The 26208-nt window shown below is 50.0% G+C and overlaps 1 protein-coding gene across 2 annotated transcripts; it reads left to right on the forward strand.

Moving 5' to 3' along the window:
- Positions 1-9812: 9812 nt before the first annotated feature.
- On the forward strand, positions 9813-24598 carry HYKK (hydroxylysine kinase). Of its 2 annotated transcripts, none has more exons than XM_032968913.2 (7): positions 9813-10172; positions 11429-11639; positions 14410-14521; positions 16494-16636; positions 17551-17731; positions 18895-19201; positions 21971-24598. In XM_032968913.2, the coding sequence occupies exons 2-7, from the start codon at positions 11445-11447 to the stop codon at positions 22194-22196; spliced, it is 1164 nt and encodes a 387-aa protein (XP_032824804.2). In that variant the 5' UTR covers positions 9813-10172; positions 11429-11444; the 3' UTR covers positions 22197-24598. The 2 variants fall into 2 exon arrangements, with proteins under 2 accessions (XP_032824804.2, XP_032824803.2); XM_032968912.2 differs by having other exon boundaries at positions 11436-11639.
- The last annotated feature ends 1610 nt before the right edge of the window (positions 24599-26208 follow it).

The raw sequence follows: 26208 nt of genomic DNA on the forward strand, positions 1-26208 counted from the left end.
CTAGCCACCGTGGTGCACTTTTGTGCAAATTTATAGCAGCCAATTAATCTAAATAATCTAAACGCGTCTTTCTAAATGCATACTGTGTCAACCAAAACGGTTTACCCGTATTCTTGTAAACGGAAATTGATTTTTCAGGTCCATATGGCGTACAGCTGTTTCAATACGGGCACAAATTTTATATCTGTTTGCGTTTCTCCCTTGTGATGGGACTTTGTAGGATGAACGTTGAGATTTATAAGGGGCACGGGGTGACCAATAAGGTCTGAGTTGGTCTGTAATAAGGCAGGGCACTGATAAGGGGTTGACAGGTATGGAGTGGTGAGTGTCGTGGGGGGCAGGCGTCCACCCCACCGCCCTCGCTGGCCAAGTGGGGCGTGACGTCCGCCCCCGCCCCCCGCCGCCGTGCTAGCGCCCTGAGTGATCTCTAATTTGCTGGCTCACCGCCACAGCGGAGTTAGCCCCACACTCAGCCCGCGCACACCACAGCCAGAGCTAACGGAGCGGACAGCCGCGGCACGCTAGCAGCCCACACCTGCAGGCGATGATCATCAAAACGAGCGCTCTGGCTGCGGCTCCACCCCTCACTCGCGCCGCGCGTGCGCTCCACACAGGAGTCACAGACGCCGATGTTCTGTGCCAAGGCCGTAATAATAATATTATTTATTGGGGGGGGGACACACATCCCCCCCCCCTTCCCAATATTCAAATATGCTCAAAATGTCCCTCCCCAATATATTGCTATAAAATAGATTCTGCTTGTATGATTGTGGTTATGGTTGTACTTTATGAATCCCTAATCTCTGCCATTACATACAATGAAACAAGAAAAGGTAAAAAAAGTAAAAACAGAGCAATGTAATACAATACACTATTAGACATTATTGTAAAAAATAATAAAAAGTCCATCCTTTGTGTTAATGAATTTTTTAATATTCTAGGCAGGAAATTCGTTTTCAAATTTAGATTTTTTTTCCGGGGGGGGGACCCCCAGACCCCCTCGAAGATTTGGTCCCCCCCAATATTGACTCCATGGCTACGGCCTTGCTCTGTGCTAACTTTTTACTCGCACTACCCGCAGGGAAAATTCCACGAGCAGAGCCTCGCTTACTCCTACCTCGAGTCCTCAAACACTCACGCGCCCTTCCACGCCCTACCACGCCCTACCACGCACGTCGCAGCTGGACTCACGGCGTCGCACCGACGCTGTGGGAGTCGGAGGGAGGATAACTAACACATTCTCCTGCGGAGGGAGCTGCTAGGAACGTTGGGTTGCTCGGTCAATGGCCAGGGTCAACAACGGCGGCACCACCACGTGGTGTATTCCGCAAATATGCCCGACTGTGATGGCGGGCACAAGCCGGCGTGAGTAGGTGAAACGTTGAGTTTTATAAGGGCACCACGGGGTGACCAGCCCCTCCCCACCCAGCCCCACCCCTCCCACCCCCCACCCCATCCTCCCCTCCCCACCCAGTCCCTCCCTCCCCACCCTCCCCTCCCCACCCAGCCCCTCCCCACCCTCCCCTCTCCACCCAGCCCCTCCCCACCCTCCCCTCCCCACCCAGCCCCTCCCCACCCTCCCCTCTCCACCCAGCCCCTCCCCACCCTCCCCTCTCCACCCAGCCCCTCCCCATCCTCCCCTCCCCACCCAGCCCCTCCCTCCCCACCCAGCCCCTCCCCACCCTCCCCTCTCCACCCAGCCCCTCCCCTCCCATTTTTGGATGCACGACGGACGGACACAATAGTCCCCTGTGGGCTGGTGTGACCAAGAGGTTCCTACCGGTAAAAAACCTCGCCTATCGCCGCCTCGTAGCGGCACTCGCCGGCATCACAAGGATGCTGCGAGCGGCTCGAGGAGGCAGGGCGGCTGGCTGGGTCTTGGTTACCAAGATGTTGAAGAAGAGTTCTGTCTTGAGTGCCTCGGGTTACACATTTTTACCCCCCGCCCCCCGCCACTTCAAAAACCTGGGGTCGCGTTTATCCCGCGCGGCCAATCGTGCGACCTGCCGACCTGTGGTGATCCTCGCTCGATTCCCCTCCCTTACACGGAGCGTTGCGACCTATTGTCTATGTGCCCGTACTCATGCATTGTCTGACTCAACCTGTTTAATCTGGGAGGGCGTCCGGCTAGCGACCACACACCCTGCCAGTGTGTACTTGGTCTAGGGGGGGGGGGGTCGTGGTGCTGAGATCCCATGACCTCATAATCTGCTCTGCTCGCTTCATGTTTCACCCTGGCCCTCCTTCCCGATGTCGTGGATGACTCCCGGTGAACCTTTGTGCGCCCGTACAATTTAATTTAGGGTCACCGCAATGTGACCTGTCCTGCGAGGGTCGGCCAATCTCTTGGCACCGGGAAACCGCGGGACTTCGCTCATAGGGGCCCTTCGGATGAAAACCCGTCGTGCCAGGCCATCCCCCGCCAGGACACTACTACGTGTGTGCTGCGTGTGTGTGTGTGCTGCGTGTGTGTGTGTCTATGCGCTGCGTGTGTGTGCGCTGCGTGTGTGTGCGCTGCGTGTGTGTGCGCTGCGTGTGTGTTGCGTGTGTGCTGCGTGTGTGTGTGTGCTGCGTGTGTGTGTGTGCTGCGTGTGTGTGTGCGCTGCGATTGTGCTGCACGTGTGTGTGTGCGCTCCGTGTGTGTGTGCTGCGTGTGTGTGTGTGTGCGCTGCGATTGTGCTGCACGTGTGTGTGTGCGCTGCATGTGTGTGTGTGCGCTGCATGTGTGTGTGCTGCGTGTGTGTGTGTGTGCTGCGTGTGTGTGTGTGCGCTGCATGTGTGTGTGTGCTGTGTATGTGTGCTGTGTGTGCTGTGTGCTGTGTGTGTGTGTGCTGTGTGTGTGTGTGCTGTATGTGTGTGCTGTGTGTGTGTGTGCTGTGTGTGTGCTGTGTGTGTGCTGTGTGTGTGTGTGTGCTGTATGTGTGCTGTATGTGTGCTGTGTGTGTGTGCTGTGTGTGCTGTGTGTGTGCTCTGTGTGTGTGTGCTGTGTGTGTGTGTGTGCTGTGTGTGTGCTGTGTGTGTGTGCTGTGTGTGCTGTGTGTACTGTGTGTGTGCTGTGTGTGTGTCTGTGTGTGTGTGTGCTGTGTGTGTGTGCTGTGTGTGTGTCTGTGTGTGTGCTGTGTGTGTGCTGTGTGTGTGCTGTGTGTGTGTGCCGTGTGTGTGTGCTGTGTGTGTGTGCTGTATGTGTGTGCTGTGTGTGTGCTGTGTGTGCTGTGTGTGTGTGCTGTGTGTGTATACTGTGTGTGTGTGCTGTGTGTGTGTGTGTGCGCTGTGTGTGCGCTGTGTGTGTGCTGTGTGTGTAGCTGTGTGTGTGTGCTGTGTGTGTGTGTAGCTGTGTGTGTGTTGTATGTGTGTGTAGCTGTGTGTGTGTTGTATGTGTGTGTAGCTGTGTGTGTGTGCTGTGCGTGTGCTGTGTGTGTGTGTGCTGTGTGTGCTGTGTGTGTAGCTGTGTGTGCGTGTGCTGTGTGTGTAGCTGTGTGTGTGTGTGCTGTGTGTGCTGTGTGTGTGTGTGCTGTGTGTGTGCTGTGTGTGTGTGCTGTGTGTGTGTGTGCTGTATGTGTGTGCGCTGTGTGTGTGCTGTGTGTGTGTGTGCTGTGTGTGTGTGCTGTGTGTGTGTGTGCGCTCTGTGTGCGCTGTGTGTGTGCTGTGTGTGTGTGCTGTGTGTGTGTGCTGTGTGTGTGCTGTATGTGTGTGCGCTGTGTGTGTGCTGTGTGTGTGTGTGCTGTGTGTGTGTGTGTGCTGTATGTGTGTGCGCTGTGTATGTGCTGTGTGTGTGTGCTGTGTGTGTGTGCTGTATGTGTGTGCGCTGTGTATGTGCTGTGTGTGTGTAGCTGTGTGTGTGCTGTGTGTGTGTGCTGTGTGTGTGTCTGTGTGTGTGCTGTGTGTGTGCTGTGTGTGTGCTGTGTGTGTGTGCCGTGTGTGTGTGCTGTGTGTGTGTGCTGTATGTGTGTGCTGTGTGTGTGCTGTGTGTGCTGTGTGTGTGTGCTGTGTGTGTATACTGTGTGTGTGTGCTGTGTGTGTGTGTGTGCGCTGTGTGTGCGCTGTGTGTGTGCTGTGTGTGTAGCTGTGTGTGTGTGCTGTGTGTGTGTGTAGCTGTGTGTGTGTTGTATGTGTGTGTAGCTGTGTGTGTGTTGTATGTGTGTGTAGCTGTGTGTGTGTGCTGTGCGTGTGCTGTGTGTGTGTGTGCTGTGTGTGCTGTGTGTGTAGCTGTGTGTGCGTGTGCTGTGTGTGTAGCTGTGTGTGTGTGTGCTGTGTGTGCTGTGTGTGTGTGTGCTGTGTGTGTGCTGTGTGTGTGTGCTGTGTGTGTGTGTGCTGTATGTGTGTGCGCTGTGTGTGTGCTGTGTGTGTGTGTGCTGTGTGTGTGTGCTGTGTGTGTGTGTGCGCTCTGTGTGCGCTGTGTGTGTGCTGTGTGTGTGTGCTGTGTGTGTGTGCTGTGTGTGTGCTGTATGTGTGTGCGCTGTGTGTGTGCTGTGTGTGTGTGTGCTGTGTGTGTGTGTGTGCTGTATGTGTGTGCGCTGTGTATGTGCTGTGTGTGTGTGCTGTGTGTGTGTGCTGTATGTGTGTGCGCTGTGTATGTGCTGTGTGTGTGTAGCTGTGTGTGTGCTGTGTGTGCTGTGTGTGTGCTGTGTGTGTGTGTGCTGTGTGTGTGTGTGCTGTGTGTGTGTGCTGTGTGTGTGTGCTGTGTGTGTGTGCTATGTGTGTGTGCTGTGTGTGTGTGCTGTGTGTGTGTGTAGCTGGGTGTGTGTGCTGTGTGTGTGTGCTGTGTGTGTGTGTGCTGTGTGTGTGTGTGCTGTGTGTGTGTGCTGTGTGTGTGTGCTGTGTGTGTGCTGTGTGTGTGTGTAGCTGGGTGTGCTCATGGTGGGGGCCAGGGGGGAGTCGCGGCTCTTGCAGAGATGCTCCGCGGCAGTGGCACCACAAGCTTAGTGGTGAGTGTAGTGGTGAATGTACTAGTGGTGAGTATAGTGGTGAGTGTAGTGGTGGTGAGTGTAGTGGTGAGTGTACTAGTGGTGAGTGTAGTGGTGAGTGTAGTGGTGGTGAGTGTAGTAGTGGTGAGTGTACTAGTGGTGAGTGTAGTGGTGGTGAGTGTACTAGTGGTGAGTGTAGTGGTGAGTGTACTAGTGGTGAGTTTACTAGTGGTGAGTGTAGTGGTGTGTGTAGTAGTGGTGAGTGTACTAGTGGTGAGTGTAGTGGTGGTGATTGTAGTGGTGAGTGTACTAGTGGTGAGTGTAGTGGTGAGTGTACTAGTGGTGAGTGTACTTGTGGTGAGTGTACTAGTGGTGAGTATAGTGATGAGTGTACTAGTGGTGAGTGTACTAGTGGTGAGTGTACTAGTGGTGAGTGTACTAGTGGTGAGTGTAGTGGTGGTGAGTGTACTAGTGGTGAGTGTAGTGGTGAGTGTAGTGGTGAGTGTACTAGTGGTGAGTGTAGTGGTGAGTGTAGTGGTGAGTGTACTAGTGGTCAGTGTAGTGGTGAGTGTACTAGTGGTGAGTGTACTAGTGGTGAGTGTAGTGGTGAGTGTAATAGTGGTGAGTGTACTAGTGGTGAGTGTAGTGGTGAGTGTACTAGTGGTGAGTGTAGTGGTGAGTGTAGTGGTGAGTGTACTAGTGGTGAGTGTAGTGGTGAGTGTAGTGGTGAGTGTACTTGTGGTGAGTGTACTAGTGGTGAGTGTACTAGTGGTGAGTGTACTAGTGGTGAGTGTAGTGGTGAGTGTAGTGGTGAGTGTACTAGTGGTCAGTATAGTGGTGAGTGTACTAGTGGTGAGTGTAGTGGTGAGTGTACTAGTGGTGAGTGTACTAGTGGTGAGTGTAGTGGTGAGTGTACTAGTGGTGAGTGTAGTGGTGAGTGTAGTGGTGAGTGTACTAGTGGTCAGTGTAGTGGTGAGTGTACTAGTGGTGAGTGTACTAGTGGTGAGTGTACTAGTGGTGCGTGTAGTGGTGAGTGTACTAGTGGTGAGTGTACAAGTGGTGAGTGTACTAGTGGTGAGTGTAGTGGTGAGTGTAGTGGTGAGTGTACTAGTGGTGAGTGTACTAGTGGTGAGTGTAGTGGTGAGTGTACTAGTGGTGAGTGTAGTGATGAGTGTACTAGTCGTGAGTGTACTAGTGGTGAGTGTACTAGTGGTGAGTGTACTAGTGGTGAGTGTAGTGGTGAGTGTACTAGTGATGAGTGTACTAGTGGTGAGTGTACTAGTGGTGCGTGTAGTGGTGAGTGTACTAGTGGTGAGTGTACAAGTGGTGAGTGTACTAGTGGTGAGTGTAGTGGTGAGTGTACTAGTGGTGAGTGTACTAGTGGTGAGTGTACTAGTGGTGAGTGTAGTGGTGAGTGTACTAGTGGTCAGTGTAGTGGTGAGTGTACTAGTGGTGAGTGTAGTGGTGAGTGTACTAGTCGTGAGTGTACTAGTGGTGAGTGTACTAGTGGTGAGTGTAGTGGTGAGTGTACTAGTGGTGAGTGTACAAGTGGTGAGTGTACTAGTGGTGAGTGTAGTGGTGAGTGTACTAGTGGTGAGTGTGCTAGTGGTGAGTGTAGTGGTGAGTGTACTAGTGGTGAGTGTAGTGGTGAGTGTACTAGTGGTGAGTGTACTAGTGGTGAGTGTAGTGGTGAGTTTAGTGGTGAGTGTACTAGTGGTCAGTGTAGTGGTGAGTGTACTAGTGGTGAGTGTACTAGTGGTGAGTATAGTGGTCAGTGTACTAGTGGTGAGTGTACTAGTGGTGAGTGTAGAAGTGGTGAGTGTAGTGGTGAGTGTACTAGTGGTGAGTGTACTAGTGGTGAGTGTAGTGGTGAGTGTACTAGTGGTGAGTGTGCTAGTGGTAAGTGTACTAGTGGTGAGTATAGTGGTGAGTGTACTAGTGGTGAGTGTACTAGTGGTGAGTGTAGTGGTGAGTGTAGTGGTGAGTGTAGTGGTGAGTGTACCAGTGGTGAGTGTGCTAGTGGTGAGTGTACTAGTGGTGAGTATAGTTGTCAGTGTACTAGTGGTGAGTGTACTAGTGGTGAGTGTAGAAGTGGTGAGTGTAGTGGTGAGTGTACTAGTGGTGAGTGTACTAGTGGTGAGTGTAGTGGTGAGTGTACTAGTGGTGAGTGTGCTAGTGGTGAGTGTACTAGTGGTGAGTGTAGTGGTGAGTGTAGAAATGGTGAGTGTACTAGTGGTGAGTGTAGTGGTGAGTGTACTAGTGGCGAGTGTGCTAGTGGTGAGTGTACTAGTGGTGAGTGTACTAGTGGTGAGTGTAGTGGTGAGTGTACCAGTGGTGAGTGTAGTGGTGAGTGTACTAGTGGCGAGTGTACTAATGGTGAGTGTACTATTGGTGAGTGTACTAGTGGTGAGTGTACTAGTGGTGAGTGTAGTGGTGAGTGTACTAGTGGTGAGTGTAGTGGTGAGTGTACTAGTGGTGAGTGTAGTGGTGAGTGTAGTAGTGGTGAGTAGTGGTGAGTGTACTAGTGGTGAGTGTACTAGTGGTGAGTGTAGTGGTGAGTGTACGAGTGTTGAGTGTACTAATGGTGAGTGTACTAATGGTGAGTGTAGTAGTGAGTATAGTGGTGAGTGTACTAGTGGTGAGTGTACTAGTGGTGAGTGTAGTGGTGATTGTAGTGGTGAGTGTACTAGTGGTGAGTGTAGTGATGAGTGTACTAGTGGTGAGTGTACGAGTGGTGAGTGTACTAGTTGTGGGTGTAGTGGTGAGTGTACTAGTGGTGATTGTAGTGGTGAGTGTACTAGTGGTGAGTGTACGAGTGGTGAGTGTACTAGTTGTGAGTGTAGTAGTGAATATAGTGGTGAGTGTACTAGTGGTGAGTGTACTAGTGGTGAGTGTAGTGGTGATTGTAGTGGTGAGTGTACTAATGGTGAGTGTAGAAGTGGTGAGTATTCTAGTGGTGAGTGTATTAGTTGTGAGTGTACTTGTGGCGAGTATAGTGATGAGTGTACAAGTGGTGAGTGTATTAGGGCTGAGTGTACTAGTGGTGAGTGTGTTAGTGCTGAGTGTACTAGTGGTGAGTGTGCTAGTGGCGAGTGAAGTGGTGAGTGTACTAGTGGTGAGTGTACTAGTTGTGAGTGTTTTAGTGGCGAGTGTAGTGCTGAGTGTATTAGTGGCGAGTGTAGTGCTGAGTGTACTAGTGGTGAGTCTATTAGTGGTGAGTGTACTAGTGGCGAGTGTTTGAGTGGTGAGTGTATTAGTGACGAGTGTATTAGTGGTGAGTATAGTGGTGAGTGTACTAGTGGTGAGTGTATTAGTGGTGAGTGTATTAGTGGTGAGTGTACTAGCGATGAGTTTATTAGTGGTGAGTGTACTAGTGGTGAGTATAGTGGTGAGTGTACTAGTGGTGAGTCTATTAGTGGTGAGTATTTTAATGGTGAGTTTTTAGTGGTGAGTGTATTAGTGATGAGTGTACTAGTAGTGAATGTACTAGTGGTGAGTGTACTAGTGGCGAGTGTTTGAGTGGTGAGTGTATTAGTGACGAGTGTATTAGTGGTGAGTATAGTGGTGAGTGTATTAGTGGTGAGTGTATTAGTGGTGAGTGTACTAGCGATGAGTTTATTCGTGGTGAGTGTACTAGTGGTGAGTATAGTGGTGAGTGTACTAGTGGTGAGTCTATTAGTGGTGAGTATTTTAATGGTGAGTTTTTTAGTGGTGAGTGTATTAGTGATGAGTGTACTAGTGGCGAGTGTATTAGTGGTGAGTGTACTAGTAGTGAGTGTACTAGTGGTGAGTGTGTTAGTGGTGAGTGTACTAGTGGTGAGTGTACTAGTGGTGAGTGTACTAGTGGTGAGTATTTTAGTGCTGAGTGTACTAGTAGCGAGTGTACTAGTGGTGAGTGTACTAGTGGTGAGTGTACTAGTGGTGAGTGTACTAGTGGTGAGTGTACTAGTGGTGAGTATTTTAGTGCTGAGTGTACTAGTGGTGAGTGTAGTGGTGAGTATAGTGGTTAGTGTGTTAGTGGTGAGTGTACTAGTGGTGAGTGTACTAGTGGTGAGTGTGTTAGAGGTGAGTTTACTAGTGATGAGTGTACTAGTGGTGAGTGTGTTAGTGGTGTTAGTGGTGAGTGTACTAGTGGTCAGTGTAGTGGTGAGTGTACTAGTCGTGAGTGTACTAGTGGTGAGTGTACTAGTGGTGAGTGTACTAGTGGTGCGTGTAGTGGTGAGTGTACTAGTGGTGAGTGTACAAGTGGTGAGTGTACTAGTGGTGAGTGTAGTGGTGAGTGTAGTGGTGAGTGTACTAGCGGCGAGTGTAGTGGCGAGTGTACTAGTGGTGAGTGTACTAGTGGTGAGTGTACTAGTGACGATTATTTTAGTGATGAGTATTTTAGTGGTGAGTGTATTAGTGGTGAGTGTACTAGTGGTGATTGTCTATTTGTGTTTCTCCCTTGTGATGAGACTTTGTAAGATGAACGTTGTGATTTATCAGGACACGGGGTGACCAATACGATCTGAATTAATCTGTAATAAGGTGAGTATTGATAAGCGGTTGACAGCGATGTGAATGTTTTATAAACATCCCTTGGATCCACACCGGACGCAATTACCAACCTCGAATCATTCATCCGGAATTCAACCCCCACCCAGTACCACATTATCCTTGTAGCACAAGTAGCTACATATGTAGCACCTACTACACATGTAGCTACTACATATGTAGCACAAGTAGCTACAAAAGTAGTAGCTACTACAGTAGTTTCCAGGGCTCCGCGTTAAATGCTTTCAACCTTTCAATTCCCGGTTCAGTGATTCTGCACTTGCTCTATTACTATAGTACTATACTGCCTTCAACTTTTATGAACGACTGCGCGTTTAAGGTTATCGATTTGTCGTATTATCTGGCCGTGTAGCAAGTTAAAATACAATTACTTTACTGTGCAAGTTAAAAAAAATTGTGTTTATATATTTGTTTATGGCCCCTTTAGAACATCGTGCTCCAGGCCTCGTATTAGCTTAGCCCAGCACTGCCTCCACCCACCCAACTCTCCGACCTTTGACCCCCTCCCCACAGGCAAGTTGAGCCACCGCCTGTCCGGACGACTTTCTCTTCGCATCGCTTAGGCTCTAGACGATTACTTTTTTTAGTTTCCTTTGTCGGGACCGCTCTCTATCTCTCTCTATCTCTCTCTCTCTATCTCTCTCTCTCGCAACATCGTCTCGTGAACAACAAACAGACACACGCAACAACAACAACAACAACGCATCTCGACAGGTAAAGGATGAACCATCCTTGTTTTGGTGCAGGAGAACGCGTTGCGCTCGTTGTTGAGTTCCACATTGGGCGATTCCCTTCCGCTGATGGACCCCCTTCTGCCGCCTTTTGTTTGTCCACGTGCAGAGAGTCACGGATCGTAGACCGAGCAAGCCTCCGGTGCAGCCATGCACTAACACGACTACACACTATGCGGCTAGCTGGGGGGCATGGCAGACAAGGGCAGTGGACACGTGCAACTTGATTTAAAGCTTTCGCGACTGCAGGAATTCGTTTTCTTGGTTCTTTCGGTAAAGTCACCACGTAGAAAGGGAAACAATAAAATATATATTTTTAAAAAATATATATATAAAACAATAAAAATTCTCACCACGTTTCGACTGCAGCACAAGCAGTCGAAAGGTCGTGCAACTTGCTCGCACAGGCGAACTGCGGTTGAGCCGTTGATGTGAACGCGCTGTGAAGTGTCGCGTGTAAGGTCGCGGACGAGGTGGTGTGAGTTGTACACCAAACATCATCGTCGTCGCCGGCTTCGCTTAGATCCAGGGCTGCATCGTCTGGAATGTTGTCGTCTCTTAGCGGGCAGTGCTGAAGTCTGCCTCCTACTGTCTCCTCCTGCTGTCTTTGCCTCCTCCTCCTGCTGTCTCCTCCTCCTCCTGCTGTCTTTGTCTCCTCCTGCTGTCTCCTCCTGCTGTCTTTGTCTCCTCCTGCTGCTGTCTTTGTCTTCTCCTGCTGCTGTCTTTGTCTCCTCCTGCTGTCTCTGTCTCCTCCTCCTGCTGTCTTTGTCTCCTCCTGCTGTCTCCTCCTGCTGTCTTTGTCTCCTCCTCCTCCTGCTGTCTTTGTCTCCTCCTCCTCCTGCTGTCTTTGTCTCCTGCTGCTGTCTTTGTCTCCTGCTGCTGTCTTTGTCTTCTCCTGCTGTCTTTGTCTCCTCCTCCTGCTGTCTTTGTCTCCTACTGCTGTCTTTGTCTCCTCCTCCTGCTGTCTTTGTCTCCTCCTGCTGCTGTCTTTGTCTTCTCCTGCTGTCTCCTCCTCCTGCTGTCTTTGTCTCCTCCTGCTGTCTCCTCCTGCTGCTGTCTTTGTCTTCTCCTGCTGTCTCCTCCTCCTGCTGTCTTTGTCTTCTCCTGCTGTCTCCTCCTCCTGCTGCTCTTGTCTCCTCCTGCTGCTGTCTTTGTCTCCTCCTCCTCCTGCTGTCTCCTCCTGCTGCTGTCTTTGTCTCCTCCTCCTCTTCCTGCTGCTGCTGCTGCATCGTGGGCAAGAGGGCAGGCGAACGCCATGAGCTCGGAGGAGCTCACCAAGCCGAGGCTGGACGAGGCGCAGGCGACCGAGCTGATCGTGCGCCTCTACGGCCTCGGCGTGGAGCGCCTGGCGCCCCTGGAGAGCTACGACGACCAGAACTTCCACGTGGCCACGAACGACGGCGCCGCGTGGGTCCTCAAGGTCACCAACACCAGGGACAGCCGCCAGCAGGTGGGGCGGAGGTGGGGGGGTCGCTCTCCACCACCCACACCACTACCCCCCTCGCCACCCCCACCACCAATTGTTTTAGTTTGTTGTGGCTATGTACGGTGCGAAAGAAGTTCTACATAAATATACATGTGTAATGACACCGTGCCACCTGTCGGCCAGGAGGGGTAATGACGGGTATGGGCGCGTTATACAATAACTAACGAGAAGAGGGGCGTGTATCCGGGTTAACGGTAACAGGCGGGGTCGGTCGGGAAGCTCCGGGGAATCTGCTCGAAGGTTCTAGAAGGGGGCGTGGCCGGAGGCGGGGGCCTGGCCACGCCGGGAAGTATATAAGGGGGGACGTGACCGAAGGTTCGGGGCTGTCGCGGGGTCCCGGGTCCTGGCCGCGTCGCTGCTCGCCGTCATCTCTCTTCGTCGTCCGGCCGCGTGGCCGATCCTCTGCACGGCTCCCATCATCGTCATCGCCACATTAGTCGGCCAGCTGTGTAGTTAGACGCCGACGATGGGGCTGTGTAGAAAGGTCGGCTGTGTGTAGCTATGTAGATGCGTTTCTATATATCCAATGGCGGAGCCAGGATTTTCAGGTAGGGGGGGCAATCCCTCCAGCAATGAAACATGATAGAGGAGTTATTAGTAATTAAGGAGTTGTTAGTGAGCAAGGAGTTGTTAGTAAGTAAGGACTTGTTAGTAAGTAAGGAGTTGTTAGTAGTAAGTAAGGACTTGTTAGTAAGTAAGGAGTTGTTAGTAAGGACTCGTCCCTTGGTTTTCATTCGACGCGTGTGCGGCGATGACGCAGCCATCGATCGAGGTGTCGAATTCGAACCGCGTTGTGTGATCGGCATCGCGCTCTCTGAAGGTGTTGATGCCTTCAGGGAAGTCGTGGACTCTGTATACGCGACTCCGCACAATTCTGTGAGTCACTTATAACTGCTTTGCCATTACTTATTGCCAATTATGGACTCAGACTATTGTCCTATCATCTCATAGAGTCCCTGGCACATAATAATAATATGCTACACAGTGGCAGTGGGGGTCGCAAAATGGCGATTTATTACTAATAAACCCCAATGATCCGATAGAAATTAGGGATTTCGATCGGATCATTGGGGGGGCACGTGCCACACCCCCCCCCCGCCCCCCCCCAGTGTCTATATCGCCCAGTGTTTGTGCCCAAATGTGAGAAATAAATAAATAAAGGCGTTGTCTCGGAAGTCGCTCATTACACATACATGCCAATGTTGGCTCATTATTTTCAGCCCCCACCGCCCCCCCCCCCCCCCAGCTTTCTGTCACCCTCTCCCGGCACCCCCTCCCCAACTACGACCAGGCCTATCCCAAACCCTCCTCATCAATTATTCTGTCATCAATTATTCTGTTCATCAAAAAATAAAGCCGCCACTTACAATAAACCCAATTCTTCATTTCAAACCATCGTCATCATCATCATCCTACGCACAATTTCATAACTGCGGTGAAATCGCCACGGTAAAGAAGACACTGACCTTGAATCTAGATTCAAGGTCAGATTCTCCGACAATGGTGCAATGTTGCCTGAGACGGCGGTATACTGTTGTGTATTTGACCCCGAAACAACCCGGGATGCTTGTCGACAGCCGTCCTCGATTAACGACTCAGGACCACAAGGGGGAGGCCCTCTCTCGCTGCTGGACGATTGCAGCGAAAGTGTTGCGCAACGTGGTCGGACGCAACTGAATTGTTTGGGACACGTGGACGTCCCCCGCCTGGTATACCGGAGGTCGTGGATTCGATCCATGTAGCCTGACCCCCTGTAGATTTGGAGTTTGCATGTTCAACACACTTTTAAAGTAATTTTGGCTGCTATACATTTCCACACGATAAGGGGGCCGTCCATAAATGACGTCACGCGATTTTTGACCACCCCCCCCCGCCCTAGTTACACGGCGTCACAAAAAGTCAGACCCCCCCCTCAAATATGACGTCACAAAGCTCTGCCCCCCCCCCCAAAAAAACATGCTTCAAATCGCTTTAAAATATTGTCATTGTGCCGCTGCACTCTGATGTTGTAGGAGAAAACATTTATTAAAAAGTCGATTTCATTCAGTAGAACGTGTTGTCTATATTTATTTAAAGTTGCGCATTTTGATGTGACGTCACATTTCTCAGATTCCCCCCTCGTCACACATCGTCACAAATGTCTGACCCCCCCCCCGACCCCCCCAGGTGCGTGACGTCATTTATGGACGGCCCCTAAGCCACTGCGTTGAGCTTCAGTTTTAGTTTAACGTCAAAAGGTCTTCGTTGCATCTCTGGACGATTTTCTGTGCAGGGTGATTGCCCGGAACGTCGCCTGTCACGTGGACGTTCTTTTTAAGGCCACACGGCGGCACTGCCGACGGACGCGTGGAGTTTTATTATTCCTCGTCGAGCATCGGCCTGCTCGACGATTTGCAGCGGCGTCTTTCATCACGCGCGCATTTGCAAAACTATGACAGGACCCTGCTGTTGTTAAAGGAGTCTTGAGTACTCGGTGAGGCTTTCCCGCGTACACAAGCGTGGCAGTGGTCGGGACGGTTAAACGTCAGCATACCGTGCGCGTTATTGCTTTTTGTCTTGTTTCCCGGTCTAGACGAGTCTGCTATCACAGGGTTGGAATGCGTTTTACGTGTCGTACGTATGTTGTCATGCACGTGGGTTATGTTGAACTTCTTTTAGACGCCGTACGCAGCCAACCGTGCTGACGTTTCACCTTCACCATCCGGCGGCTCGCCACACCTCTCAATGTCCGCAGGAGGTGCTGGAGGTGCAGACGCGGGTGATGATGTTCCTAAGGGACGGGGGCGTCCCCACACAGACGGTGCGACTCACCGTACACGGAGACCTCATGTCCCTGCAGCGCATCGGTGAGACGCGACGATCCGGCCCACGCGCGCTCACGCGCTTTTGGAATATTTCTTTCACACTCTTTTGGTTCTGTTCGGTAAAGTCACGTAGGTAAAAAAAATGAAACGACAAAAAATCACGACGTTTTGGCCACAACACAAAGCGGCCTTCATCAGGTGAAGGGACCAGGCTGTCTCGAGGACAGCGCTGGAGTGAGACACAGCCAAGCTCAGACCGCGGACCTTTAAGCTGTGTGCGAGGAAACAAGGTGCCTTGACAAAGGAATTAGCATAAAAATTAGCATTTGATTGGCCGACTTAGCATGATGAACGGTGTAGAGGTGGTGTACATGCGGGTGAACATGCCGGTTGGCGAGGGGGGGAGGGGGAGTTTACCTATTGATGGTGTGAAAAGGGAATTTTTTAAGAGCTGCGAAAGTTTGGGGTACCACTACTTGAAAAATATACTGTACCATTGAAAATTAATTTAATGTTTGGTTCGATTTAGAACATCTTTGCAATGGTTGCTTAATTTGAAACCATCTTCCAGCGCTGTCCTCGAGACAGTCTGGTCCCTTCACCTGATGAAGGCCGCTTGTGTTGTGGCCGAAACGTCGTGATTTTTGTTGTTTTATTTTTTACCTACGTGACTTTACCCAATAGAACCAAAGAGTATGGATCCTTGCAGTCACGAAAGCTTTAAATCTAGAATATTTCTTTCTTCGGGGCTTTTCCCCAATTTTTTTTTTTATCACACAGTTGATCATCGGTTATCCCGCTTGTTCCAACATTACCCGGGGCGGTCCTGGGGTCGATCCGGCAAAACCGCTCGAAGGACTGTTACCAGCTCCGGCGATTGGCACCACGTGCGTGGAAAAAAAAGAATAGCTACGCTTGGTTTCAGTGTTAAATATGTACACTACATTATACACTACATACAGCTCAAACAATGAAAATGGTGCACGTATATGCATCACCCGATGCAGAGTCCTCTAGATTGGAGTCGTAAGTACGGTACAGTAAATACAGTAACTTTTAAAAGTAGGATGCTTTTTTCGTCTATTTGTATGTTTATTAATGCCAATATCACATCGTAAACAAATTTAAAACACAAAAAAAACATATAACAACACCTAAATAAATAATGTCATGCAAGAATATGCAAAAATAAGATTTTTGTTAAAATAATGATCGGTGATTATCCACGCCCCCCCCCCGCCCCCCCCCCCCCGAAGGCACCGGATAATCGATGATCTACTGTCTGCGTTTCGTCCCGATTGCGTTCTCGGCAATATTTTTGCCCGTTCAGAAACTCTCGCCGAGCGACGCGACGCCGCCCGCGTTAGACTTACGGAAGAAGACGTCCGCAGATCTACATCTGCAATCCCTTCCAGTGACATCGAGTCCGCACATGAGGTGGGGAAGGGGGGGGGGGGCGGTAGCTCATTACGAACTCACCCTCCACAGAGAAATGTTTCTCACCTAACAGTCAAACTGAAAGGGATAGAATTTAGTCAACTTAAGTGAATACTCAAATATAATGCGATGGGTTTGAGTCGTCGGCGACCGGGACGAGACCATCGACTCACTCCGCTTGAGAGCCCGGTTTAATCACGGGCGGCTGAATCCTGAACTCCAACCAAGGATCTCGGTGATGCTGGCTCTGACACAGTCCAAGCGCCCTGAGCCATCCGAAAGTGGCACCCGTCGGTCAGCAATCATGGAGAAGATCTAAAGCCAGACAGTAGTGGTGGTGATGATGAGTGAGATTGTAAGCATTGCCGTTGAAGGACCGGTCATCTGCGTGGCAAGAAAAATATCTCAATCTGGATGTCAGTAATGATAAGAAACTTAAGCCAGACCTTGGAGGGTGCGATCTCAACTTCCGAACAGCTGTAGGATCCAGAAAAAGGAAGCAATGATGAGAATGCACTAACCGTGGTGACCTCTTGACCTATCGATCTCGGTGGCGACTCCTGCTGTGAATTCTCAGACTTCGGCGAAGGAGAGAAGGAGTTCAACGTGCGGCTGCTCACGTACCTGCCCGGCGTGCCGCTGTCCACGGTGCTGGCGGACGGCAGCCTGTACTACCAGGTGGGCAAGCTGGCAGCCAGCATCCACCAAGCCCTGGAGCAGGTACGAGCGCACGGGCACTGGGAGCGTGCCGCGATGCGTCTCTTGACACGTGACATGAGAATATTAACCAACGTAAAAAGGTAAAACAAGACTCGCAAGTTAGCTGAATGTACGTACGTATGTATGTTGAATTTCTTTCGCACCGTACGTAGCCAACGGCGCTAATCGGAGGTGGGAAACGCGTTGCTATCGTCGCCCCCCACACTGCGACAGTCTTAGCGGGAGCCACGTGAAAAAGTTATATCCCAGTTGTGTGTTCACTGGTGTCACGCCGTCATATGAAGACGTGTTTATTCGCGACTCTCGCAGAAAAGAATAGCCCGTGGAAGTTGATATCAAAGAAACTAGTTCTAAAGTCGCTTGGATTGCGTCTCATCCACGTGCCCTGAAATAAGAGGCGCTCGTCTTACGGAGTTTAATAGGGGTAGGGAGCCAACAGCGCGTAGGGGACAGTAAAAATAATTAACGTTACCAATTAAGAAGGCACAAATGAGACGCGCAGAGCAGACAACACGGGGGGCAGTACAAATGAGAGAGTATGAGTGTGATGAACACTACACACGTACGAGACACAACATACAAGACAGGTAAGACAAATGAGACCCCCAGTATAAACGAGGTGAAGCAAGCGAGACTCGGACGGGACAGTGCGTGCAAGGCAGTGTAAAAAAATAAGCGAAGAAACGCAGCGAACACGACACGGTACAAATGAGACGAAGTATAATCTATTGAGCCGTGACCCTGTATCGGGACAATTCACCGAACCGACGGTTGTTAGCGCGGTTAAATTGGAACACACTAACCCATCGACCAATGCAGCTTCAGCCACGAGCGTTGTTGTTGTTGTTGTTTTCGTCGCTGCTGATGTTGTTTCAATTAATTTTGCCGTCTTCGTTTTTGAAACGTCTGAGCAGTTTGAGCACCCGTTCCTGCGCTTCCTGCAACGAGACGATTTCATCTGGAACCTGTCGAACACCCACCTGCTCGAGTCCTACCTCTTCGCTCTGGACGGCGACCCCAACCAGGGCCTGGTCAGGGAGGTCATCGCCAAGTTCCGCGAGGAGATCCAACCCAACCTGCACAAGTTTACCAGATGTACGCTCGCCTCGCAGCTTCACCCGGGACGTAGCTCCATGCCTCCAGGGGGCGAGGGGCGCTTCAGGCCACCTTGAAACCGCGATGGTCGTCACGTATGTTGAACTTCTTTCGCACTGTACGTAGCCAACCATGCTCATCGGAGGTGTGGATATCACGGAGCTGCCTCTCAGATCCCTGAGTGGTGACCTGGTTCGCATAGTATAGGGCAGCAATCTCGATTTGAAGCTTTCGTGACTGCGGGAATCCATACTCTTTGGTTCTTTCGGTAAAGTCACGTGGTTAGAAATAAAATAGAACAAACCACGACGTTTCGATCGCAACACAAGCGGTCGTCATCAGGCCTGAGGTACGTCTCTCTAACTACGTGACTTTACCGAAAGAACCAAAGATTATAGCGCAGCACTTCCCCACTCAAATCTAACGTACGAGAGCAATGTTCGTCGCACGATGGTCCAACTGATATTTTAATTCTCCGAGCTAGGGTTTAACTAATTTTAAGTGTAGAACCCAATTTATTTTGATGTTTTTTTTTTGTGTGTGTGTGTGTGTGCAACCATCGGTGAGCAAGTTGAGACCACCAACTCGCCACACTTGAGAAGGCCGTTCAATCGCGGGCGGCAGAGACCGCGATTCGTACCCAGGCTCTCAGCGGTCCCGGCTCCGTGACTCCGACCTGAAAAGCAAGGGGCATAAACCATGACGCGAACTCTGATCATCCTCGGCTTTTGGCTAGCCATCAGACAAAGACGGTCACCGCATCGCGCACTTTTAGATGCACTTTTGCGGCTATCTGGAATGCTCTTCCTTTCCATATGAGGAAGCCACTGGAGCTATGCACTTTTAAATCTAGATTGAAAACTCATTTCTTTAGAACTGCTTCCTGTCTTTAGTTTGTTGTCCTTCCCCCCTACGCCTCCGATTAGCACAGTTGGCTACGTACAGTGCAAAAGAAGTTCAACAGACACACACACATACACCACTGTCTGTAAATGTTTAGACAGATGTGGCGATGTTCCACGTACAACAAACATTGGCGGCAGAGAGGACGAGTTTCAAAAGTCGGTATTTTGACTTTTTGCGAGATACAAAAAAAAATCAAGAATTGTGGGGCAAGTCTTAAACCGTGGGGCCCAACTCACATGCCGCCTGCCCGCCTCCAGGTATCGTTCACGGAGACCTGAACGACCACAACATCCTGGTGGAAGAAACGGGGCCGATCCCCGCAGTCCAGTCGTCGGAGACGGGCGAGCCTGCCGCCGGCAGCCACTACAAGCTGTCGGGCGTCTTGGACTTCAACGACATGATGCAGGGATACTGCGTGTACGACATCGCCATGGCCATCATGTACATGATGATCGAGAGCTCGCGGCCCATGGACGTGGGCGGGCACATAATGGCCGGGTACGAGAGCGTGCGGCCGCTGACGGAGGACGAGAGGGGAGCTGTCTACTGGCTGGTGGCGTCCAGGTTTGGCGCGCGTGCACGTATATACAGACACGGAGACCTCCCGCGTAGCCTACGCAGGCTGTTGGAGCAAGTATATGTGTATGTTGAACTTCTTTCACACCGTACGTAGCTACCCGTGCGAGCGCCTATTAAGGCCGGCATGGCGCACGAGGGGGTGGCGTGACCAGCACCACAAAGGGCCCCCTTTGTCCACCTCAAATGCTGACATTTACATGCCGTACCAGGTACTAATTTAATGCTGAATCGACCTAGGTGAGGCCCAGGACTGGTTCAGACATTCGACACTGATGTTGGCCGTGAGTGGGAATCGAACCTGGGTCACCAGGTTCGTAGTGGAGTACGTGAATCATTCCTAACCACCGTGCCTTCGCTCCACCACGTAAGACACGCGCACGCACACAGATGCATACATCTGCACACACATACATGAATCAACACTGCCATTTGCCACTAAGTGGCAGTGACGTGGCCGTGCACTTACAGTGAGGGAAAAAAAGTATTTGATCCCCTGCTGATTTTGTACATTTGCCCACTGACAAAGAAATGATCAGTCTATAATTTTTATGATAGGTTTATTTGAACAGTGAGAGACAATAACAATAAGAAAATCCAGAAAAACGCATGTTAAAAATGTTATAAATTGATTTGCATTTTAATGAGGGAAATAAGTATTTGACCCCCTCTCAATCAGAAAGATTTCTGGCTCCCAGGTGTCTTTTATACGGGTAACGAGCTGAGATTAGGAGCACACTCTTAAAGGGAGTGCTCCTAATCTCAGCTTGTTACCTGTATAAAAGACACCTGTCCACAGAAGCAATCAATCAATCAGATTCCAAACTCTCCACCATGGCCAAGACCAAAGAGCTCTCCAAGGATGTCAGGGACAAGATTGTAGACCTATACAAGGCTGGAATAGGCTACAAGACCATTGCCAAGCAGCTTGGTGAGAAGGTGACAACAGTTGGTGCGATTATTCGCAAATGGAAGAAACACAAAAGAACTGTCAATCTCCCTCGGCCTGGGGCTCCATGCAAGATCTCACCTCGTGGAGTTGCAATTATCATGAGAACGGTGAGGAATCAGCCCAGAACTACACGGGAGAATCTTGTCAATGATCTCAACATCTGATTGATTCAGAGGACAACTGGGTGAAAGTGTTGTGAGACCAAAATGGAGCTCTTTGGCATCAACTCAACTCGCCGTGTTTGGAGGAGGAGGAATGCTGCCTCTGACCCAAAGAACACCATCCCCACCGTCAAACATGGAGGTGGAAACATTATGCTTTGGGGGTGTTTTTCTGCTAAGTTGGACAGGACAACTTCACAGCATCAAAGGGACGATGGACGGGGCCATATACCGTCAAATCTTGGGTGAGAACCTCCTTCCCTCAGCCAGGGCATTGAAAATGGGTCGTGGTTGGGTATTCTAGCATGACAATGACCCAAAACACACGGCCAAGGCAACAAAGGAGCGGCTCAAGAAGAAGCACATTAAGGTCCTGGAGTGGCCTAGCCAGTCTTCAGACCTTAATCCCATAGAAAATCTGTGGAGGGAGCTGAAGGTTCGAGTTGCCAAACGTCAGCCTCTAAACCTTAATGACTTGGAGAAGATCTGCAAAGAGGAGTGGGACAAAATCCCTCCTGAGATGTGTGCACACCTGGTGGCCAACTACAAGAAACGTCTGACCTCTGTGATTGCCAACAAGGGTTTTGCCACCAAGTACTAAGTCATGCTTTGCAGAGTGGTCAAATACTTATTTCCCTCATTAAAATGCAAATCAATTTATAACATTTTTGACATGCGTTTTTCTGGATTTTTTGTTGTTATTCTGCCTCTCACTGTTCAAATAAACCTACCATTAAAATTATATACGGATCATTTCTTTGTCAGTGGGCAAACGTACAAACTCAGCAGGGGATCAAATACTTTTTTTCCCTCACTGTATGCCAGGCTAGGCGCACGAGGCCACGTGAAGTGTCTTTAAAGTCTCGCTGGTGGCAGGTCATGAGAAAGACCCAGGTGTTATGTTTTAACTGACCGAGATGATTGACCGATGCACCACCTTTGCCTCCCCTACTGTGCCATATTTGCTGAGATTCAGCCGCTCGACATTGGGAGCGTCACTCAACGGCCTTCTGTTGTTGCTGAAAGGTGGCTGCCTGCACTTTCCCAGTGCTGCAGTGTATGGTATTTCACAATCCTTGAAGGTGCTTGGCACACGGTGGCTGAGAAGCGAGCTACATGCCACGGCCAATGCTTCCTTGTTGATAATTTGCATCGAACCCCCACCTCCCCCCACCCCCCACAAAACTATTGGTGCCTATAGGTTCTGCCAGTAACTGGTGCTGGCTTGGGATGCTGCTAAAGTGTGTGGGGGGTGGGAGGGGGGTGTAATTGTTCGCACATTTGAATTACAGTCCAGTGATCACCGGTTTGGTTCGATTTGCCGGCGTGGCAGTAGAAGCAACGGTGTGAGTTTCTTAAATCCTCCCTACCGCCTCTGTCCACCCAGCAGTGTTACGGTGTGTATGAGTGCACCACGGGTTAGTTGATCGGCAGGTCGCGCGTGGTGGGGTGAAGTGTGGGTTGACGCCCACCTCTTCCTAGGCCCGTCTGGTCAGCATGCAAATATGTCGGTCACAATACCCTCCCTAGAGGAGGGTTCCTCCAGGGCTCCGCGTAGCGGAGGCCCCTTGCGGCCAGCAGTGGCGCGAGAGAGCAATTGCAGGGCTGCACCTTTACATTCGACCCCCCCACCCCCCACCGTAGGTTCTGCCAGTCGCTGGTGCTCGCTCGCTACACCATCCTGCAGCACCCGGAGAACGCCGACTACCTGCTGACGACGGCGCGCACCGGCTGGGAGAGACTGCGCCGGCTCTGGGCCACGGGGCGGGAGGGCACGCAACGGCTGTGGTCAGACGTGGCCGCACGCCACACAAACACCGACTCTCTCTCTCTCTCGCCCCGTCTTAACTTCCCCGCCAAATTAACTTAACGCTGCCGGGAGGTGTGGGTGGGGTGGGGGGAGGCAGGGGGCGAGGGGCCCCCCAGTCTCTCGTTAAGTGTGATTGGTCACTGCACATCCTACGGTAGAAAAGCGTGTCACTCCGATACTGGACTAATGCTACCAACGTTCTGGGAGGCTCAACCTGGACACGGGGTGAGCCGCGTCCAATGTCACAGAGTCCACGCCCACTCAATTACTAGCCCCGCCCACTGCTCGGGCAGCCCCCCCCCCCCCCGCTAACTGCTGGGGCAGCCCCCGCCCACTGCTCGGGTAGCTCCGCCTACTGCTCGGAGTAACCCCCCCCCCACTACACGGGTAGCCTCGCCCACTGCTCGGGCAGCCCCCGCCCGCTGCTTGGGTAACTCCGCCCACTGTTCGGGTAGCTCCGCCCACTACTTGCGGGGCTCCTCTCACTGCTCGGGTAGCTCCGCCCACTGCTCGGGTAGCCCCTCCTACTGCTCGGGTTGCTCCGCCCTTTGCCCCACGTGAAGCCAGAAGGTGATTTCTGGCTTCACTTGGGGCAAAATCATCACGTTGCCATACATGGCAGGTGTTACCAAAAAGATTTCCAAAATTCTAAACAAACACAAGATCCAGGTCCGGTTCAATACAGTACACAAAATCCATGATCTGATCCCATCCGTAAAGGATGTCATTCCTGACTTACAGTACCCCGGTGTTTACAAATTGAGTTGTACCTGCGGTGACTGCTATATCGGGGAGACGAAACGACATATTTATGACCGAATTCGCGAGCACAAATCAGATTTGAAACACGGCAGAACGAATTCTTCGGCCGTGGCTGATCATTGTCTCAACACAGCGGGTTCTCATGACATTGTTTTCTCTGATACCAAAGTTCTCTGCAAACCTCCCAGTTATTACCAAAGATTTGTCCATGAAGCCATCCAGATATACAAACATAGACACAACTTGGATGGTTTTAAATTGAGCAACCATTGGAAAGATGTCATCAACCAAGTTAAATTTTAGCTGCCTTATAATTGTACAACCATTTCCATTTCTTCGAGTGGGTTGTACTCACTCTCGTGCAGTGCACCACCGCTACCCCCGAACCCCCTGCAGCATAACAAAAGGCGGCTTAACTTAGCCCCTCCCCCCCACCCACGTCCCTTCCTGGCCCCTCCCTCCCCTTAACCTGTATATAATCTCGGGTGTCTCAGAGCTCTTCACTTGATACAGCTATTTTGCTGTGACTGTTCCACCTGAAGACGGAAGCTTGTGTTGCCTCCGAAACGTCGTGATTTAATTTAGTTGTTATCATTTTATGTTACCTACGTGACTTTACCGAAAAAAACAAAGAGTATGAATCGTTGGGAGGACAATCTGGGGACAGCCTTTCTGTATCCGGGACTGTCCAAGACAGACCAGGATGTTTTGTTGACTTATCTGATACGCTGTCCATGTTGCAAACGAACAAAGCATTTTGGATTTCTTTCCAAAGCTCGGCTGATGTTGTAAATTGAAAACTAATTTATTTAGAAGTGCGAAAGAAGTTCAATATGTAGGTATTTGAATTTCTTCCGCACCGTATGTAGCCAACCGTGCTAATTGGAGGTGGGGGGGGGCATACATACTAAGCTGTCAATCAGTGTGCATTGTGATGACGATTGTTGTGAGTTTTTTTACGATATATGTAGTGGGCGCGCATATGGTGTATGCTAAATGTTTTTCTGCATTTATGTACGTTCTGTAAAAATGTTGGGTTTTTTTCCCGTGGCAAAGATTTTTGAGTAATTTGAGGAATTGTGCGATAATGCTTGCCTTAGAGCACCGCGAAATAAGTTGATAGTTGATCGCTCACGAAACTGCGTGCACAAGCATGGCTTTTCATTGCTATAACCTCGCAAGCGCAGCCTGCTCAATGCGGAATTCACGTTGCAATTGGGTAAATGAGGAATGTGGTTTTGCCAGCTCATGAATAAAATGCTGCTCACGAGAAGTAAAAAAAAAACCCCACAACTAATCCTGCAAAGATTTCACTCGCTTGTTTTCTAATTCGCTAAATCTGGTTGTTTGGCCATTCACGACGAGCATTTTGGTTCAAGCGAAGGTCCGACTCTTGCCGATGAGATACCTGAAATGTTGACAGCGGCCGCCCAGGGTTTTTTTGTTTGCTCTCCTGTTCCAACCATTGCTGCTGAAATTAGAGCACTTTCGGAAAAGGCTGTCGCGTGGCCGATGCGACGTGGAGAGACGTCGGAATGAAGGCAGCGGATTGCCCGGTACAAAAGCAAGACGCGTTCTGGATTCTGTAAAACACAATAACGGTATACCTTCAGTGCCGGATTAAGCCCGTGCGGGGACTGTAGCATTTGTTGCTATAAAGGGGCCCTAAAATAAAAAATAAAAGCACGAAAATATTAAAACGCAATATTTTTTTGACTTGCATAGTAAAGTTATTGTATGTTTTCATATGCTATACAGCCACAGATAATGAATACGACGAATCGATAGCCTTCATAAAAGTTGAAGGCAGTATAGTACTATTGTTTGGCTCTTTCGGTAAAGTCACGTAGATAGAAAATCTTGACTTAAAGCTTTCGTGACTGCAGGAATTCATATTCTTTGGGTCTTTCGGTAAAGTCACGTAGATAGGTTCAAAGAAAAGAAAATAACATCAGGATGACGACCGCTTGCGTTGCGATCGAAATGTCATGGTTTTTTGTTCTTTTCTTTGTGACTTTACAGAAAGACCCAAAGAATATGAATCACGTAGTTAGGTTCAAAGAAAACAACCAAAAACTAAGTTTCCTCTTCTGATGGCGAACGCTTGTGTTGCGATCGAAACTTCGTAGTTTTTTTGTTATTTTCTTTGTGACTTTACAGAAAGACCCAAAGAATATGAATCACGTAGTTAGGTTCAAAGAAAATAACCAAAAACGAAGTTTCCTCTTCTGATGGCGAACGCTTGTGTTGCGATCGAAACTTCGTAGTTTTTTTGTTATTTTCTTTGTGACTTTACAGAAAGACCCAAAGAATATGAATCACGTAGTTAGGTTCAAAGAAAATAACCAAAAACGAAGTTTCCTCTTCTGATGATGAACGCTTGTGTTGCGATCGAAACTTCGTAGTTTTTTGTTATTTTCTTTGAACCTATCTACGTGACTTTACAGAAAGACCCAAAGAATATGAATTGCTGCAGTCACGAACGCCTTATGTCAGTATAGTGCTATAGTAAGACAGCAAGTGCAGAATCACTGAACGGGAATTTATTGCTGGAAAGCATTCAGCGCGGGGGCCCTTGTTGTTATAAAGGGGCCCTAAATAAAAAAAACCCACAAATATTAAAACACTAACTTTTTTACTTGAATAGTAAAGTAATTGTATTTTTTTTCATTTGCTATACAGCTACAGCTAATACCACAAATCGATCATCTTAACCGCCCAGTCGTTCATAAAAGTTGAAGGCAGTATAGTACTATTCTTTGGGTCTTTCGGTAAAGTCACGTAGATAGAAAGTGCGGCGCCCGTAGCTACACATGTGTGGCTACACATGTGTAGCCACTTTATATCTTGACATCAATCGTTGGACAGAGGCCCGACTGGCAAGACAAAGAACAAAGATCCCCCGTGTGTAGCCTGGAACAGACTTTTCTAGATTTAAAGCTTTCGTGACTGCAAGGATCCATACTCTTTGGTTCTATTCGGTAAAGTCACGTAGGTAAAAAATAAAACAACAAAAATCACGACGTTTCGGCCACTTGTGTTGTGGCCGAAACGTCGTGATTTTTGTTGTTTTATTTTTTACCTACGTGACTTTACCGACTGTAACAGACTGTCGGGGCAAGTGCTGTTAGTGAGTAGCACCTAATGAAGGCCGGCACGGCATACAAGGGGGTTGGGTGGCCAACACCACGCACGGCCGCCTTTGTCTCCCCAGTGACGACGTTTCCACACTGCACCGGGTGCTCATTTAAGGCTGAGTCGACCTAGGGGTGGGGGGGGGGGGGCCGGGACCGGTTGAGATCAGGCACTG

Source organism: Petromyzon marinus, chromosome 40, assembly GCF_048934315.1.
Source record: "Petromyzon marinus isolate PM22_M1 ecotype Great Lakes invasive population chromosome 40, UKy_Petmar_22M1.pri1.0, whole genome shotgun sequence".
Lineage (NCBI taxonomy): Eukaryota > Metazoa > Chordata > Hyperoartia > Petromyzontiformes > Petromyzontidae > Petromyzon > Petromyzon marinus.